Source organism: Penicillium hispanicum, assembly GCF_028827665.1.
Source record: "Penicillium hispanicum strain IBT 35686 chromosome Unknown utg000001l_segment0_segment0, whole genome shotgun sequence".
Classification (NCBI taxonomy): Eukaryota; Fungi; Ascomycota; class Eurotiomycetes; order Eurotiales; family Aspergillaceae; genus Penicillium; species Penicillium hispanicum.
Window position 1 is genome coordinate 769,879 of NW_026623193.1, and position 16,214 is coordinate 786,092.

General features: G+C 54.6%; 3 protein-coding genes across 3 annotated transcripts; all 3 read right to left on the reverse strand.

Annotated features, from left to right (window-relative positions):
• Positions 1–323: 323 nt before the first annotated feature.
• N7459_000302 (glycerophosphocholine acyltransferase) lies at positions 324–5,782 on the reverse strand (the record flags this gene model as incomplete). The annotated part of the gene is made up of 7 exons (XM_056939487.1): positions 324–1,071; positions 1,127–1,965; positions 4,179–4,597; positions 4,652–4,837; positions 4,897–5,367; positions 5,430–5,634; positions 5,696–5,782. 7 exons carry the CDS (start codon positions 5,780–5,782, stop codon positions 324–326), a joined length of 2,955 nt encoding a protein of 984 aa, XP_056803767.1.
• A 3,654-nt stretch (positions 5,783–9,436) lies between these two features.
• On the reverse strand, positions 9,437–11,198 carry N7459_000303 (glycosyl hydrolase family 79 C-terminal domain-containing protein; the record flags this gene model as incomplete). Its single annotated transcript, XM_056939488.1, has 3 exons — positions 9,437–10,235; positions 10,296–10,808; positions 10,858–11,198. 3 exons carry the CDS (start codon positions 11,196–11,198, stop codon positions 9,437–9,439), a joined length of 1,653 nt encoding a protein of 550 aa, XP_056803768.1.
• Positions 11,199–11,875: 677 nt separating this feature from the next.
• Positions 11,876–15,595, reverse strand: N7459_000304 (cohesin subunit SMC1; the record flags this gene model as incomplete). Its single annotated transcript, XM_056939489.1, has 1 exon — positions 11,876–15,595. One exon carries the CDS (start codon positions 15,593–15,595, stop codon positions 11,876–11,878), a length of 3,720 nt encoding a protein of 1,239 aa, XP_056803769.1.
• Positions 15,596–16,214: the final 619 nt, after the last annotated feature.

The following is a 16,214-nucleotide window of genomic DNA, read 5'->3' on the forward strand; positions in this document are numbered from 1 at the left end:
ACTGGATGCGATGGGATTGGGCGGGCAAATGGCTGCGTCGATCTAGAAGGGTCCAAAATGGTTCTCGCGCATCAACAGCCTGTGCATTCGACGTAACAACTAAACGACATGGTATCATGGCAATCTGGTCATAAATTATGGACTCTATGCAATCAAAGCGGACCCGAAAGTAAAATATCCTCCAGGCCAGGCGACGAAACCAAAAATGTGCAGCTAATAAATAAATCTAGGGCAGAAATACCGCGCGTGGCACGTTGCGTGAAAAATAAAGGTTATACGCCAGGGGTATCATGAGTGATTAACGAAAGGAAATGCCCTCGCACTTAGGCTCGCTCTCGGACGATAGACTCGGTGGCTGGGGGAGCCTGGGGAACAGCGATCGACGTGGAAACTGTCGCACTCGGGTCCAGCAGCGGGATGCGATCAAGACTGTTTCGCTTCTCCATGGGCACCGGTGCATGGCGGGCATCAGCCGCAGGAGTGCCCGGGGTGTCTGGGAAGATCAAAGGGCTATTCGCACCCTCGGGAGAAGTCTGCCATCGCGCAACGTCCTTCTTCAGCTGCTCCAGCTCCTTCTGGAAGCGCTTTCCGAAGACATCAATATAGTACGTCGCGCCATTGTGAATACTCCAGACAAACAGGGCTGTTATGTAGATGCCACTTGCCCAGCGCGACCAGAACCATATCGGACAGGGGATCATCGTCGACAGCGCGAAGCCATATTGGATGAGCATGAAGACCGGTTCCTGCAGCGCTTCGGGGAGACTAAGGACGAATCGGCCAATCCAGGCCTTGGAGTACGACTTGCGCAGCCAGGTGAAGCTGGTCGGGCGGCCTGCGGCAATCTTGTCCGCGCGGCGCACAGTGATCAGGAAGTGGTAGGCTAACTGCCAGACGATGTAGGGCACCGTGGCCCAGATCATCATGGCCCCCAGCCCATAGTGCTCTGGATCACCCGCCTGGCTGTACTTTATGGCATAGATAGCCGGGAAACGCTCCTTGAGCATCTCCACGGGGGTCAAATGAACGAGGCAGTGCAGAGTGACCGGCGGCATGATGTGAATAAAGAGACTAGGCAGATAGTTAGAGACCAGGTCAGAAACATCAGTCCTTCGCGGAATCATACCTGACTACTTTGTCCATGCTGTGGAAGACCATCGAGTTTCGCCACATGGCGATGGCCGCGGCATTGTTGCCAAAGGTCAGGCAATAGGTACTGATAAACAGGCGTTTCGAGCCGGGGAAGGCCCAGAGGCTCAGCATGTTGAGCAGGTTAACGAAGTAGCACAAGTCGGCCAAGAAATAGTGGTAGCCTTTGGCGTGGTAGGTGTAGTAGCGGATGGGCATGAAATACACCAGCTGGGCCGTGAACCAGATATAGAAGTACTCGGGGCAGGCGCCGATCAGGTAGCCACTGATAAAGATGTTGAGCACACCGGCAATGAAGGAGATCTTCTCACGCAGGGTGACGGTGGCGGTCTTGTTCCATTGTTTACCCAGGCGCTCAACACCGAGCTTCATGCGGCGGCGGTATTTGTCGAGCTGCTCGTCGGCGGTGGGTACGCGCCGCTTCCATTCGCCCACGACACGCTCCTTGGCATTCATGCCGGTGGAGCGGAGTTTCTCACGCTGCTTGCGCACCTTCTCGCGTTGCATGTTGATGGCGTGTTGCCAGCGCTCGAGACGCTGGGTGACTTGGATGTTATCGAGCAGATCGAAGATGGTCAACTTGTCGAGCGGCGGGAAGGTCTCCCAGTCCTCCTGGTAGGAGCTGCTGTTGGAGAAAGAGCCGGTGCGAGACAGCTTGCCCGGGGAGGCGGGTGGGGAGTAGAAGTCATCGTGGTCGAAGTCATCAAAGGGATTATCAAGCTCGTCGGCGAAAGGCGTGGAGGCCATCGACTCGGCCACCACCACATCGGACTGTCGGCGTTGATGGGCGCTGGATTCTTCCATCAGGAACTGCTGCTGGAAGGAGAAGATGGTTGGACCGTCCCGGAGATGAGGGTACGGCCGGCTGAGGAAACGACCGAAGGTTAGCATCCCCATCGTGGCAGAGCAGAGAGATAGTGCGGAAATCAGAGATCAGAGACTGGAGCAATGCCGACTTCTTATCGTCGCCATCACCGAGGGCCTGAGGGGCAAAATAAGAGTCGCATCCTACCTTATCAGGGCTCACGCGGGCAAGACAAGCGATGGCTGGTGATCCAAGCACACGGCCACCATGGACTGCGATCACGCACGCAACGCAGAACAACACGTCGTTGGGGCAGATGGCGACCAGCGAGGAGAATCGACGGCGAGGTGTGCGGTGACTGCGGGCGTTGGTTGGCCGACGGTGGTTGGGGGAGCTGGGGAAGACCAGCGCCAATCACGGCGCGCGCTGCGGCCACATTGCACGCGACTCCTAGTATAACCAAGTATAAGAGTGAGGATAATCGCTCTCGGAACTGATGTGATGATGGTCCGCAAAATACTCGAAATCTTGATCTTGAGATGGCGGAATATTGAGTGCTCATTTCGTTCTTTACGGTGAACACGATTACCTGGGAGAATGAGGTGTGGCGACAAGCATCCACGCCACGATCCCGAGTGTATCCCTCGATAGCCCAATCCTCAACACGGGCTTGCTGCAGATGAATCGGGAAACCTTTGCCCGCTATGATAACTATTCTCCAGTCTCGCGCTCGGTTCTGCACCATTTCCATGCGTGTGAAGCAAAGCAGGAATTCCGTGCTGGGAGCTATTCTCGGCCTAGTCTTAGCGTAGGTTGAGCTAGCGTAGCTTTGCAGAGCTCCAAAGAGCTCGCTCCGCCGAGTTCACTCACAGAACCATCGTATACAGTGATGATGTGCCCTTCCAAATAATCATGGCCGCCTAAGATAACACGACGAAATGACAAATTCCCCATGACATACGTCAGTCATCGGCCGTGCTCAGCACAGATTTCCATCGACGTCACACCTACCTTTTGAGTAAACCGCAACGAAACCGCTGAAATGTGTATACCATCTGCGAACCCGCCCCGGCATGATTGGTCCGGAGGCAGTTATTAACCAAATGATGGGGCGCCGATACTGTATACTCGGTACTCTGTACTTCCACTCTCCGACCCCGCGGGCGAAAGAGCTAGGTACTTCCAGAACGGCGGTACGTGGAGGTACTTAATCTGCCCCTCCCCCGCTTCCATCTCATCTCTGACTTCAATTCATCTCTACCTTTCCCTCCATCCTCAATCCACCATCTCACACCATGTCGCGTCCCCAAGTCTACCTCGACACCACCATTGGCGGCCGTACGTTCCACACTCAATCACCGGCCTGGTCCTCACTGACGTTGCGCAGAACCCGCGGGTCGCATCGTCATTGAGCTGTTCAGCGACATCGTCCCCAAGACCGCTGAGAACTTCCGTGCTCTGTGCACCGGCGAGAAGGGCTTCGGCTACAAGGGCTCGACCTTCCACCGTGTCATCCCGGGCTTCATGCTCCAGGGTGGTGACTTCACCAACCACAACGTGAGTTTTGCCGCGGGAGAAATTCTGGAGGATGGAGACAAGACTCGAGACGAAATACTGACATGCCTTGCCAACTATCTAGGGCACTGGTGGAAAGTCCATCTACGGCGAGAAGTTCCCTGATGAGAACTTCAAGGCCAAGCACGAGGGCCCCGGCATCCTCTCCATGGCCAACGCGGGTCCCAACACGTATGTCCAAGCACCCTCACACACGTCGACCCCACGCTGCGAGGACCACATCCCACTGACAAGCCCACTCTAGCAACGGCTCGCAGTTCTTCCTGACTGTAGACAAGACGGATTGGCTGGACGGCGCCCACGTTGTCTTCGGCAAGGTGGTTCAAGGCATGGACGTGGCTAAGAAGATCGAAGCGGTTGGCAGCAACAGCGGCAGGACCTCCAAGCCCGTCGCTGTTTCGGACGCGGGCCAGCTGTAAGCCGTCGTGAGACGACTCATTTAGGTCACTAGGAGCAGTCTTCTAGTGTTGCTGAGTTCAATAAAAAAAGCATGACCTAGTTGAACAAGATCTGGTCCTATACGATTCACCTAGAGACTATCTAGTCTTTCTCCTCGTGTTCGTCACTCGTTATTATTTCCATGAGTTTGCCTTGCCTCATTTGTCTACCCGCAAAATCCCCCCTGCTTTCAGTATCCGTAGTGCGAGACCGGCGGCATGGGAGGCACATTAGGCCAGTAACTTGATGGCTTTTCCGTGGGGACAAATGGCTGGGTAAAGTAGCCCGCCATGTAATTCGGATCCGTGGGCATGGCTTTTGAAGCACTAGAGTCATGAGGCATCACGGCGGCGGGCATGCCGACCGGGTATGGGTTGAATACAGTGGCTGGGCTATGTGGTCCACTCGAGTCACTGGTGGCCGGTGAAAGCGGTACATTCTGATGTCCCTGGAGCGTGAGGGGATCACTATCATCCAGCGATTGACTTTGGGCGTCGTCGAGATCGTGACCGTCGTGCTCGCCGTGTACAGCAGAAAGGGGGGCGGTGTGGATGTTCGCCGTGAGCTCGTCTTCCTGGCAGGTAGCCTCGGGGAGTTGAGTCTGCGTGACTTGGATGAGCGTGTTCGCGTCTATATCTCGTCAACAAGCATTCTACCATGCCCACGGGAATGGGGTTTCTGTACCGATTTCTCCGTTGAGGTACCGCTCTTCTGTCTGTCGCACAAAATAAATCTCGTCCAAGACTTGCAGTCGGTTTGCAGGCGTGATCTGGCGACGCACGTCCTGGCCCGCCTCCCGAAGCTTGTCTGCTGTGACGCCGTGCGAGTCTTTGAGATCACATAGTATATGGACCAGGAGATGGAGCCGGTCTAGCTCTGGTATCAGCATTTGCAATCGATTATTGTACCCCGGTCGGCCATTGACTTACCACGCTTGAGCAGGTGGTCCGGTTCGCGGTGCAGGACATCGGCAGGCCACCATCCGGGCTTGGTGCGTTCGGGATCGACACGCTGCGAAACGCCCGCGATGACCTTGCGGCCGTTGTAAGGATAATGCACCTGCTTGCGCGGCTCGACGAGTTTGATGTACGATTTGGCGATGGCGCGGCAATTCAATTGTTGGAAATCTTCAAAGGCCTTTTCATAGTACCGCCGCAGTAAGTCGCGATTGCCGATCCGAAGGACTGTTCGACCTGGTGGCGGAGTTGGAGGAGGCGATGGTGACTTGGGTCGGGGTCTGACCATTCCGGATCGTTTGAGGTCGCGTCGCTTCCGTCGACTTTGGTGGGACTGCCACTCGCACGGTATTAGTTCAGCTGGTCTGGCCTGGCCGGTGGGCATCCATCCGGCGCCGGGCTGTATGCCCCATGGTGACGGGGGAGTCTGGTGTTGGCCTGCGACTGCGAGTACCGATGACAATTAGACCACAGGCAACGGGATCGGTTCGCGTGCGGGAACTCACTGGGAGTAAACGGTAGGCTGGCTTGGGGATTGGGGGTTGCCATTTCCATGAACCGGTCCGCCACATCCGGCGTGAAGATGGCGCCACCACAACCAGCAATTGAGGGCGAAGCCTCTACTTGGAGCTTGCCATTGTGATCAAGGTAAATCACCGCAAAGTGGGGATGTGGGATTTCGAGGTTCGTGGCCTGTTTGGGAGAGATGGGCTGAATGATCCATCAGTGAATGGTTTCTTTCGTCGTGCAAAGCATGGTCCAGAGTATTTACCATATCATGCTGGTGTGGTACACAGCCTTCGGAGTGTCGTCGCTCGAGTCCATCCCCGGACCCAATATGCGGTCGATTCATATCCATTGTGTTGATGAGAGAATGTCTCGAAACGGGCTTTCAGGCTTCGAGGCGGCGGAACAATCAATTCATAGGCAAACCGCGGTAGCAACAGAGCACGACATTCATGCCGATACCGACGCGAGTCCTGAAGAATATATGAAGGACAATAGGCGGAGCGTCTGCTACAAGCGTGGGTCAGGGGAGTCAATTATGGACTCGGCGGCCCGCTGACGGATATAGAGTCCGGGGGCATGAGAGTCGAAGCGGACGGTCGCCAAGTTAACAAAGGATTATACATCGAGATCTCTCAAAGTACGTGCAGAGCGCAGTCTCCACACAACACCGCTGTCTCCGGGAGCAGTTGGCGCCATGCTCATGCAAGGAAAAAGGAATAGCGAAGGGGCTGAAGCCGGTGGCAATAAGGCGCCTCCGATCTCTGGTCCTGCATCTTGGGATCGGATCGCCAGTGCACATCGCACTGCACGCCGCAGTCAGACGAGTCGAGCGAGTTCGAGGCCGTGACGCTTTGACGCTACTGACGCTACTGTCCAGTAGGGCTGGCAGTGCTAGGCGATGATTTGCCGCGTCAGAGTTCCGGGGATCCATGGGTTTGGTTCGATAAGGCGAAGGTCGGGAGTCCGAGATCGTCCAACTCCGTCTCAACACGCAGCTGCGCTTAGGCCGAGTGAGAAGCATTAGCCACAGATTCCGTGACGACAACTCCGGGCGGCAGTGGTGATGGTGATGATGGTGCGTGGTGGTACATATGTGCGCTGGAGACGTTCCAGAGCGACGATGCGCGATAAACGGCAGGCTCACTCGGTTTGTACGGGTTGCATGGACCGAACGCCTTCCCCATCTCAAGTCACGCCTTTCCGACGAACAGATCCGCTGTCAGGGAACATCTGGCTTCCTGGAAGCAAAGCGTCTGCGGGTATCTGTGCAGGATCGAGGGATCACCCAGTCGATGCGTCAGAGAGCTGAGAGCCTGCGAATCAGAACTCCCGATCGGGGCTGATCATCAAGCCATCCACAGCGACCAATGACCGGGGAGTCTCTCAGGAAGTCATCGCCTGCAAGCCGATACAGTGCTCCCTCAGCAGCGCTGATAGAGCATTCCAAGGTTGAAGACCGACATGCAGTGTTTGGCTTGAGGGATCCGAACCAGCATCGCCTCTTTCAGCGACGTGCAGCGCGCCCAGAACACTCCAAAACCCAGAACTTGAGCACTGCTGCGCTTCGCCCAATCATCGCTTTCCCACCACTGCTTCGGTCTAGGCATTGCGATCGTCTGCGCACGGATCTAATCATCCTAATCTCAAACAGATGCATTCGAACCACCGTCTCCGCTTCCAAGCCTTGATCCGCCCAAAAGGGTCCAAACGGCTCGAGATCTAAGCTCCAATTCGCGACACCAACTTCCCAAATAGAGCCATTGGAAACCACCATCGAAATCTTGAGCTTATCCAGACTAGCGGGGATCTCTCGGTGTGATCTATACCTATTACCCGGGTGAGCGGGTCCCATCCGTGGCAGACACAATATAGTTGTTCATGACAACATCGTCGGTTCAGATACAGCCCAAGGGAGCTCCAGGCACTCGTGTTCCTCTCGGTCGAGTGCCATTAGCATGAACTACCCCGGTCTCTGCATTTCCTGGGCCTGCTCATGCTGGCTCTAATGACAAATACCTCAGTGTACATACATACATACCATCCATTGGTCACACCGGCCACCGGCATATTCATTTCAGGGGTGTTCCTTCCCTTGGCCTAACGAGCCATCGCAGGCGCCAACTAAAGAGCAAGCGAACCCCGAAACGCTAGCTTTGGCGGTGTCGATAGGGGGTAACGCAATGCTATCTGGGACGCTGCCCATTAGGATCCATTCCCTCGTTCCGGATCGACAGGCGCAGTCTTCTGAACGGGGACCTGCTGATCGCAAATCGGGGGCGTATCATTGCAATACAGGAGCTAGCAAAGTGGCTAGAGAACGGGCCTGTGGAGGGCCTGTGGAGTAAGGTACTCGGTCGCATGCATAGTACGTTTGTCCATGTCTGCTGTGAGTTGTAACCGGTGCCACCGGTCCTCAAGCCCGCAGTAGTGGCATCTCATTTCCCTGCTCGGCTTTCCTCTTGCTGTGTGGATTCCCTTTTCTTTTTGCTATTTCTTTTTCTTTTTCTTTCCCCCTTTTTTTTTTCTTGTGCGTCGCACTTAATTCCCAACTAGACCGACGCCCACGCACCCCGGAAAATACACCCAGTATCCACTGGTTGGTCCACGATGGCCACGGTTACTGCCATGCGAGATTCCGTGCCACAATATGGATCGAGACGCAAAGGGGAAACGGATCCTTGGAAGAATGGAGGATGGAGGTCACGACATGATGTAGAAAGCAGAATTGGATGCACCGACGCCACCTTTCCCAGATTCAGAAGGCGCTCTGGGGACTAATGACGCTTGTCCCAGACATCCATGTACCGATGGAGAGTCTCTATACCGCCAGAGGCCAGCGCGCTATCATGCTACGCTTGGCCGTATTCACCCTGCCCAGAGCAAGCCTCATCTTGGCATAAAGTCAAACACAACCGCGATGGAGACTGTACATGGGTGTATTTTCGGTGTCTCTCAGCTCTTCCTATCCCCATAGCTTCCTGGGTCTCTGGATAAGCCGCATTGGCTCTCAACCACCGCCCCCAGATCTCTCTCGGACTCTCTACGCAAGTGGCGTGGACGCGACAGACGCCCCTTACCTGCAGGCGGACGCGGAACAGTTACGATATGGCAGCATTGTGCAACCATGCGGAGCCGCATCAAAAGTCAAATCCAGGTGCCTTGGATGAAGATCGTCCCTTGCCATAGCAGGTAAAATGCTTCCACAACGTTGGAAGTGTGGGAAAAAGCGCAATCTGGCCAGCCCAATGCACCACGGGTCCTCCAGCTGCATTCCCGTTGGCGTTGTTGCATGCTCTGGGATCCTGGTACCAGGAATTCTTGCTGCGGTGGCTTGCAAAGGAATTGATCGGCACCCCACACCGCGTGGAGACTCGAGGGTGATATTCTGGCGTTGGGCCGAAGGAATGGCCATCCGCTCTTCCCGCTGCGATGCATGAACAATAAAGTTGGTGGCGGTGACTGGATAATGGCGCGGCTCTGCAGACTTGCAGCGAGGGAGAACCGGGACCGTCATAGCGGGATTTGACGGGATTTGGAGGTGGAGCCAGCATGGCAAGATTGCCATTCAGATATGGATCCCCGCGGGCTGTTCATGACTATCCACCAGCGATATACTGACTGCATCTGTATAGCATGGAGCTGTCGTGTTACATGCTAGGCTATTCAGTCAAGACTCGTGCTTCCTTTAGCGCGCATAATAGTTCCATGCACTTCCTCAGCTAGAACCCAGTCGTCTCTCATATAGTATCTAGGTATATCTGAATCAAACTGGGCCCGATTCATGAGCAGAATGACACTCTGCACTGTGCCAAAGTCCCGGTGGATCCATCATGACTCGGGACCATTTAAGCTTTGTCCAGGAAGGTCCTATCTGTCCCTGGATAGTCCATATCTGTGTATACATCGCCAACTCAAGCACACTAGCGCCAGTGGGACCGAGATAACGCAGGCATATGGGAAGTCGGTTCACACATCCAAATGCAGCACATCCAATCTGCCCACCCTAGAAATTCAGAATCGCAGCACTCGACCATGGAAGCTCCAATTCCACCACCTCCGAGCTCACCGGCGCCGTCTCCCCAACGGTCACGTTGCGTAATCGCACCGGCGCGCCACCCTTCAACTCGTAGTTATATGACCACCCGTCCCAGGAGATCCCCGTGATAGCGTCACTCCCATTAGCCATCAGCCGCTGCACAGACAGCGACGAGGCCGCGGCGCCGGGCACACGGAACGCATATCTGGTTGTGGGACGATGGGCCGACGCGCCTGCGCCGGTGTAGTTGTACTCGAGCAGATTCACCACGGCAATGCGGGCCAATCGGCCGTCCACGTACGCGGCGTAGGCGGCGTCGGTGTCGCGCGGCATCGGGAGATTGACGAGCTGGACGCGGGCGCGGTCGCGGGCTCCACTGGCGCGCAGCATCGCGGCCACCATCGCGTTGCCGTAGTACGGTGCCTTGGTGCCAATGGTGGTGTCGGTGGTCGGCACCGGCTGCCAGGATGCGTACCGGTAGTTGGTGCCCTGGTGCATGTGCGTGCGGCGGATACCCTGAGAGGCGCAGTAGAGGCCGAAGTCGACGGCCCAGAGCGCGGCGCCGAAGGAGTTGGAGAGCCCGGGCTTGCCCTGGTGGTAGAGGGAGTTGGTTTCGCCAAGGATGTAGGGGATGTCTTTGGTGAGGTGGTCGCTCTTCAGGACGCGCGAGAGGTTGCCATGCTGTGCGACGCTGGCGACGGTCGAGGTGTGGTTCATCAGGGTTCTTTGGAGCGTTACCCCCGGCTGGTCTGCGCCACCGATGTAGCTAGAAGAGAGCCCGTTAGATCTGTGTGGATATTGGCGTGTGATGTCATGTGCGACTCACTTGTGCATCGAGCTCAACTTGATGTTGTGGTTTGAGTCGAGTCCACTCTGCCACGTCTTGACCGGATCCAGGCTGTTCGTGAGTGCGGCAAACGACGGCGCGATAAACTGGTCCGACATCTCAGGGCAACTTCTCATAAGCTGGCGCTTGATGATCTGGGTTTTGGATAGCCACTCCGACACATAGTCGCTTTCATTCCAGTGCGCCGGCCGCACAGGATACGGCGTAGTCGTCTTGAACAGGTCTGGCTCGTTGCCCAGCTCCCAGTAGGCCAGCTTGCCATCTCTGAGCGCCTTGCAGGCCAAAGGGACTGTTGCGAGCAGAGTGTTCATTGCCGCGGTGCCATTCTTGCCGAGGTTGAAGCCATGGCTGAACTTGGTCCCTGGCCAGGTTGCGTATGACTCGAAGAACGAAGGTCCAATAGAGATGATATACGGGTAATCAGACGACACAGCAGGAGCCACGGTACCGTTAATTGAGGTTTGGAGATTCGGATCGTACAAAGCGAAATCTCTATTAGGGCATCAGAGTAAATGTTTACATCGTCAAGAGATGGACTTACTGAGTATTCCCGCCGACTCGAATATAGGGTTTGACACCTTGCAGATCGGCAAGATTGTCCAACAATCGATTGGAGAATTCATTTGGTTGGGATAAATTGCCTGGATTGGTATCCTCTTTTAGCCGACTCGAGTATACACCATCCAGTGATCGCCGCGACAGACCTGCATAATCAGGAAAGGACGAAAACTCGATCGAAAACGAGACGAATGGATGCAAGACTGCAGCTCCAGCAGTGTCGGGCACCCCCTTGCTCACTGTGACCACAGGAGTGCTGTCTCGCTCGCTGGTTGTTGGCACAGCTGTCGCGACAGCCGCTCCCAGAAGTAGCGAGAGAAACATCGCGCCCAAGTACTTAGACTGGACGACTGTCGACGTAGCGAGGATATTGATCAACTAATCTCCGACAGGCTTCATCTCTGAAAGCAACGCTTTCGCTCAATTTATAACTGAGCATAACCGACGTCAAAGTAGGTTATTGAGCTCGATGCCTGCGCAGTGTTTCAAAGGCCGCTTGCAAGAGGACGGAGCACACACAAGGCGGATAATACCGAGTCAAGCGCTGGCTATTGGAGCAAATTTCCCCGGGGACACCTGGGGTAGATGGATTCGGAGTGACGTGTGCGGGGGGTTACATCTGGGGATATGAAGGCAGACGATCGTTGGGCTTTTCCGTCAAGGGGTCGGCTATTGACGAACGTCACCATGCTCAATGTGGCACGGCGGGTCGACCTCGGCAGATGTTGCGGGTCAGAGACGGACAAAGTAGAATGAGAACTAGATTTCGTGCAGGAAACTGGTATCAATTAACAGCATTGGTAAGAAATGTGAGCATTCGGCAATGCGCCGCGGCATTCGCCATGATATCACCTAAATAGAAACAACGCAATCCGGCCAGACTGAATAATCTATACAAACGAAGAAAAGAGCAAATAACACCGTTGTTCTCGTCCTGCTGGTATGCCGAGGTACTCAGGTGTATTTTCGGAGCTGCGGGGAGAAAGTGTTGGTTAGCACAGCTATTCACAGGGAAAAGAGATGGCAAAACTTACATCGAGCGTCAGGGACTTGCTGCTGTTCTCCACCTGGTCCCGGAAGATACCAACCAGAGCCTCACTGTTCTGGAAAAGCCCAGTCTTCAGACTGATGACGATGAACTGCATCCCAGGGGCGGCGTGGTCATGGATGTAGTTCGCAATGCGAGCCACATTCGTATTATCAAGAGCCGCATCAACCTCATCCAACACGAAGAAAGGTGATGGCTGGTAGGAATGAATGGCAAATAGTAGAGCAAGCGCCGCCATGGTCTTTTCGCCACCAGAGAGGTGCTCCATGTCACGGAACCGCTTCAGCGGAGGCATGGCGTGGTATTTGATGCCATCGAGATAGGGCTCATCGGAATCCTCAATATCCAGGTAGGCTTGCCCACCCAGTGGATAGTTGGCACTACGCGTCAACTCACGATAGATTGGGCCGATCTGCTCGGAAATGTGCGTGAAGGCCTTGTTGAAGAGATCGGAACGCTTCTTCATCACCGACTCGAAGTCCTCCTTGGCCTTGCGGGCCTGCTTGCGGGCATCGTCAAAGTCCTTCTCGGTGCCGCGGAGCTTGTTCTCAACACTCTCTAGGCGCTCCATAGCACGAGCATTCGGTGCCATCTTGTCGAGGTCGCTGTTAAGAACACGAACTTTCTCGAGCAACTCTTCTTCAAGCTTGTCATCGGCCTCCTGCAAGACAATCAGTAAGTGAACATCCATGTTGGTGCTGTGGGTACATACCTCCTTAAGCGTCTCTCCGAGAGAATCAAAGTCCACCTCAATGCCGTAGTCCTGCACCAAGGGGCTTTGGTCGTCCAGGCCATCAGCCTCGTCTACATCCATCGCATCTGGGTCAGCAGCCTGCACCAGATCGTCGATGGGAAGTTTGTCAAGGGCATTCGAAGCGTCTGTCAAGGGAATATCGATGTCTTCAAGCTTGCACCGCCGCAGTAGAGCGTAGCGACTGGACGAATTCCGCTGGATTTCAGTTTCAAGCCCGTTGATATTCTTCAGGGCCGCTTCAACGTGCTTGCTGCGCTTCTGAAGTTCTCTTCGCTGCTCAGCCAGATTTTCTGCTGATTGGCCATATATTTCTTTCTGCTGCTCGAGACTCTCACGGAGAAGATCGAGCTCGGCACTGAATTCATCCAGCTTGGTCCGAATTTCTTCCTGTTGAGCCTTGAGCTCATCGATCAAGCTCATATCACGGTCAAACTGGGTCTTGAGACCGTTGATCCGATCGTCGGTTCCCTGAATTCGCTGCTTTTCGAAGCTGAGTTGATTCTCAATACGACTCTTCTGGGTCGTGAATTCGAGCTTCTTCTGTGCAGCTTCTTCGTGCAGTGAGCCTTGTTGGGCTTCGTATTCACGGATGTTTTCGTACCCCAAGCGCTTGCAGAATGTGCGGTAAATCTCATCCTCGACCGTGCTGACCGTAGCTTGGGTGGTCTCGATTTTCTCATCCAGCTCATCCAGTCTCTCCTTGCGCTCGGTATAAGTAGGTCGCAAGTCTTCCACCTGACGCCTAGCAAAGTCTAGCTCGCTAAGCTTGCTTTCGATGTTTCTTTCGAGAGCTTTCAGCTCGTCACGAGCATAGTTTAACCGTTGCTCGAGACCGACCAGCTCGCCCTGCAAAGTCTCTTCTTCAGAGCCCCGGCGGTGACTCTTAGGGAGGTTTGCAAGGTCACCCATTAGCTTGTCTTTCAGCTTATGGAGGTTCTCCACTTCTGAGTCCTCCCAGCGCTTAGAATTCTGCTGAGGGCCTCGGCCGCCTGTCATAAGACCGCCCTTGTGAATGACAGTGCCGTCCAGAGTGACCGCCTTCGCATCAACGTTTCGCTCATAGCACAGGTACTTTGCTGTTGCCAGGTCGTCACACACGATGGAGTTGCCGCACGCATAGCTAATCGCTCTTGCGACCGAGTCATCGTAGTCGACGGTCTCGATAGCAGGACGCATACCGCGATGCATGCCCTTCAAGTTCGAATTGAAGGCCTTGACCTGAATAGTCTCGAGCGGGATGAAAGTGGCCTGGCCTGCGCGCTGGTCACGAAGGTGCTGAATGCATTCTTTGGCGGTCTTTTCGTTATCCACGACAATAGCATCGAAATGACGGCCTAGAACCGTGCTCACAGCCTCGGCATACTTTCGTTGCTTCGGCCGGCAAAGGTCACTCACGCGACCTTTCACGCCGGGGAAGATGCGTTTCAATGTCGAAATCAACTCCTTCGCCCGGATCTCTCGTTCGTTCTGCTTCTTGCCGTCATCGGCTTCAAGCAGTTTCCTCAAAACGACCTGCAACTTCTCCTCCAACTCAGTTCGCATTTGCGAGACCTTCAACCGCTCAGAGGTTAAAGCATTCAGGTCTTTCTTTTTGCGGTCGATCTCTTTTGAGGTAGTCTTGATAGTGTCATTCAGTGAAGTTTTGCGATCTTGCATGTTTGTTGCGTCGGACTCAAGGGTGCTCTGCTGCCATTCGGTGTTTTCGAATTTACCCTTCAGGCTGTTCACGGCCTCGGCCTCGGTCTTTCTCTGCCGACGCAGATTGTCGAGATCCAGCTGGTCATCAGAAGAGCGTTTGCTGACCTCTTCCCGCAATTTATGATACTCTTGCTGATCAGCCTCGGTCAACTGTCCACCCTTCTTGTTCATAGTCTTCTGCCACTCGGCTTCCCATTGACCTTGGGCTTTCTCGACTAGCTTCAAGTTTTTCTCAAGCTGCCTGGCATTACTGGATTGAGCGGCACGCTCTTTACCAATCTCCTCAATTTTCGACGAATACCTCTCCACCTTCCTCTGGGTGATGTCGACCTTCTCGTCGACAGGCACCAGTGAGTTGTTGAGCTCTTCAATCTCCTTCTCCTTTTTAAGAATGTTTTTCTCGGCCTTTCCGACATCCCGGCCAACACGTGCATGTTCTTTTTTGGCGTCCTCGACGTTGTGCTCGTACTTCTCAACACCACGGCGGTATTCCTTGAGCTCGTCCTGGTGCTTCTGGATGTCCGCACTGGAAGCATCAATGAGACGCTGGAAGTGGAAGAGCTTCCAGAGAATGTGGGTGATGATGGCCTGGTCACGTTCTTCGGCCTTCTTCGCGTAGTTCTCGGCTTCCCGCTTCTGCTCCTGGTACTGTTTGACCTCGGAGTTGATCCCTCGTCGGCGGTTGAGCTGGACAGTTTGTTGCTCTGCAGCTTCTTCTGCCTCCGCTTTCAATTTCTCGTAGTCAGCCTTGTGCTCCAAGCTGCCGGAGATTTGTTCGATCAGTCGAGTGAGGTCTCGCGGTGATTGGGACGCAATCGCCTCGACGTCTCCTTGGAAAACGAGGAAATTTCGTGCGCGGATCAGGATGTTCTCTGCCTCGAGGGCCTCGTTGTACTGTTGGGCAGTCACGATGCGGTTATTGATACGGTACTCGCTCCCACCCTGACTGGTGATCGATCGGCGCCATTGTTGTTCCTCGCCGGCATCATCTTCGTAGACGGCCATGACCCAGGCGGTCTTGGGATCATGTAAGCCGCCCACATCTTGCGATGCATCCACGTTCTCAGCATCCTCTTCCTGTTCCTCGTCTGCCCCATTGGCAGCGCCTTCTCCGTCGACTTTCGAAGTGCGCAGGACGCGGCCGCGGTAAACAAGATCGCGAAGATTAGTCGAACGTAGGTGGGATGACTTGATTCCTAGAACGAAGGAGATGGCATCCATCCTGGTGCATGTCAGTCTCGGGCACACCCCCAAAGGAAAACATGGCCGTGTGAAATACGTACGAATTGGACTTCCCAGACCCATTTGGTCCAATAATGGAGGTAAAGTACGCATCTCCAAATAGGAGGACATGGTGTCCTTTGTAGGACTTAAAATCTGGGAGCAAGTTAGCCGATCTGCACGACGCACCCTGCGTGAGAGTCCATACTGAAAAGCTCCAGGCGAATGAGTTTGCCCATGGTTTGAGGCAGCTACTTCTCGAGGAAGCAGTACGCTCGAGAGACTCCGGCAAAGGACTGTGGTTAGGTCAAAACGGAGGATTGTCGCAGCTGGACTGAGGAAGAGGGAGGGGCGCGATATGGGGAATCGCGTCCTCCCCGACGCGCCGGAGCAATCACGTGGCCCGCACTTTTGTTAGGCACAACTTGAACTCGGATCTCTCCGAGGCCTACGTGATATTAGGATATAGCTTTTTGAAATCCAAGACTTCGATTACCTGATTAGTGTTTTGATGATGCAATATGCGAGCACGAGGGGCAAGTTTCAGTCGGTCCCAGATGGATTGCATCAGAAGCAAGGCCAGATTTATCTGTCCACGAGCCAGTATTTGGTCAAGTCT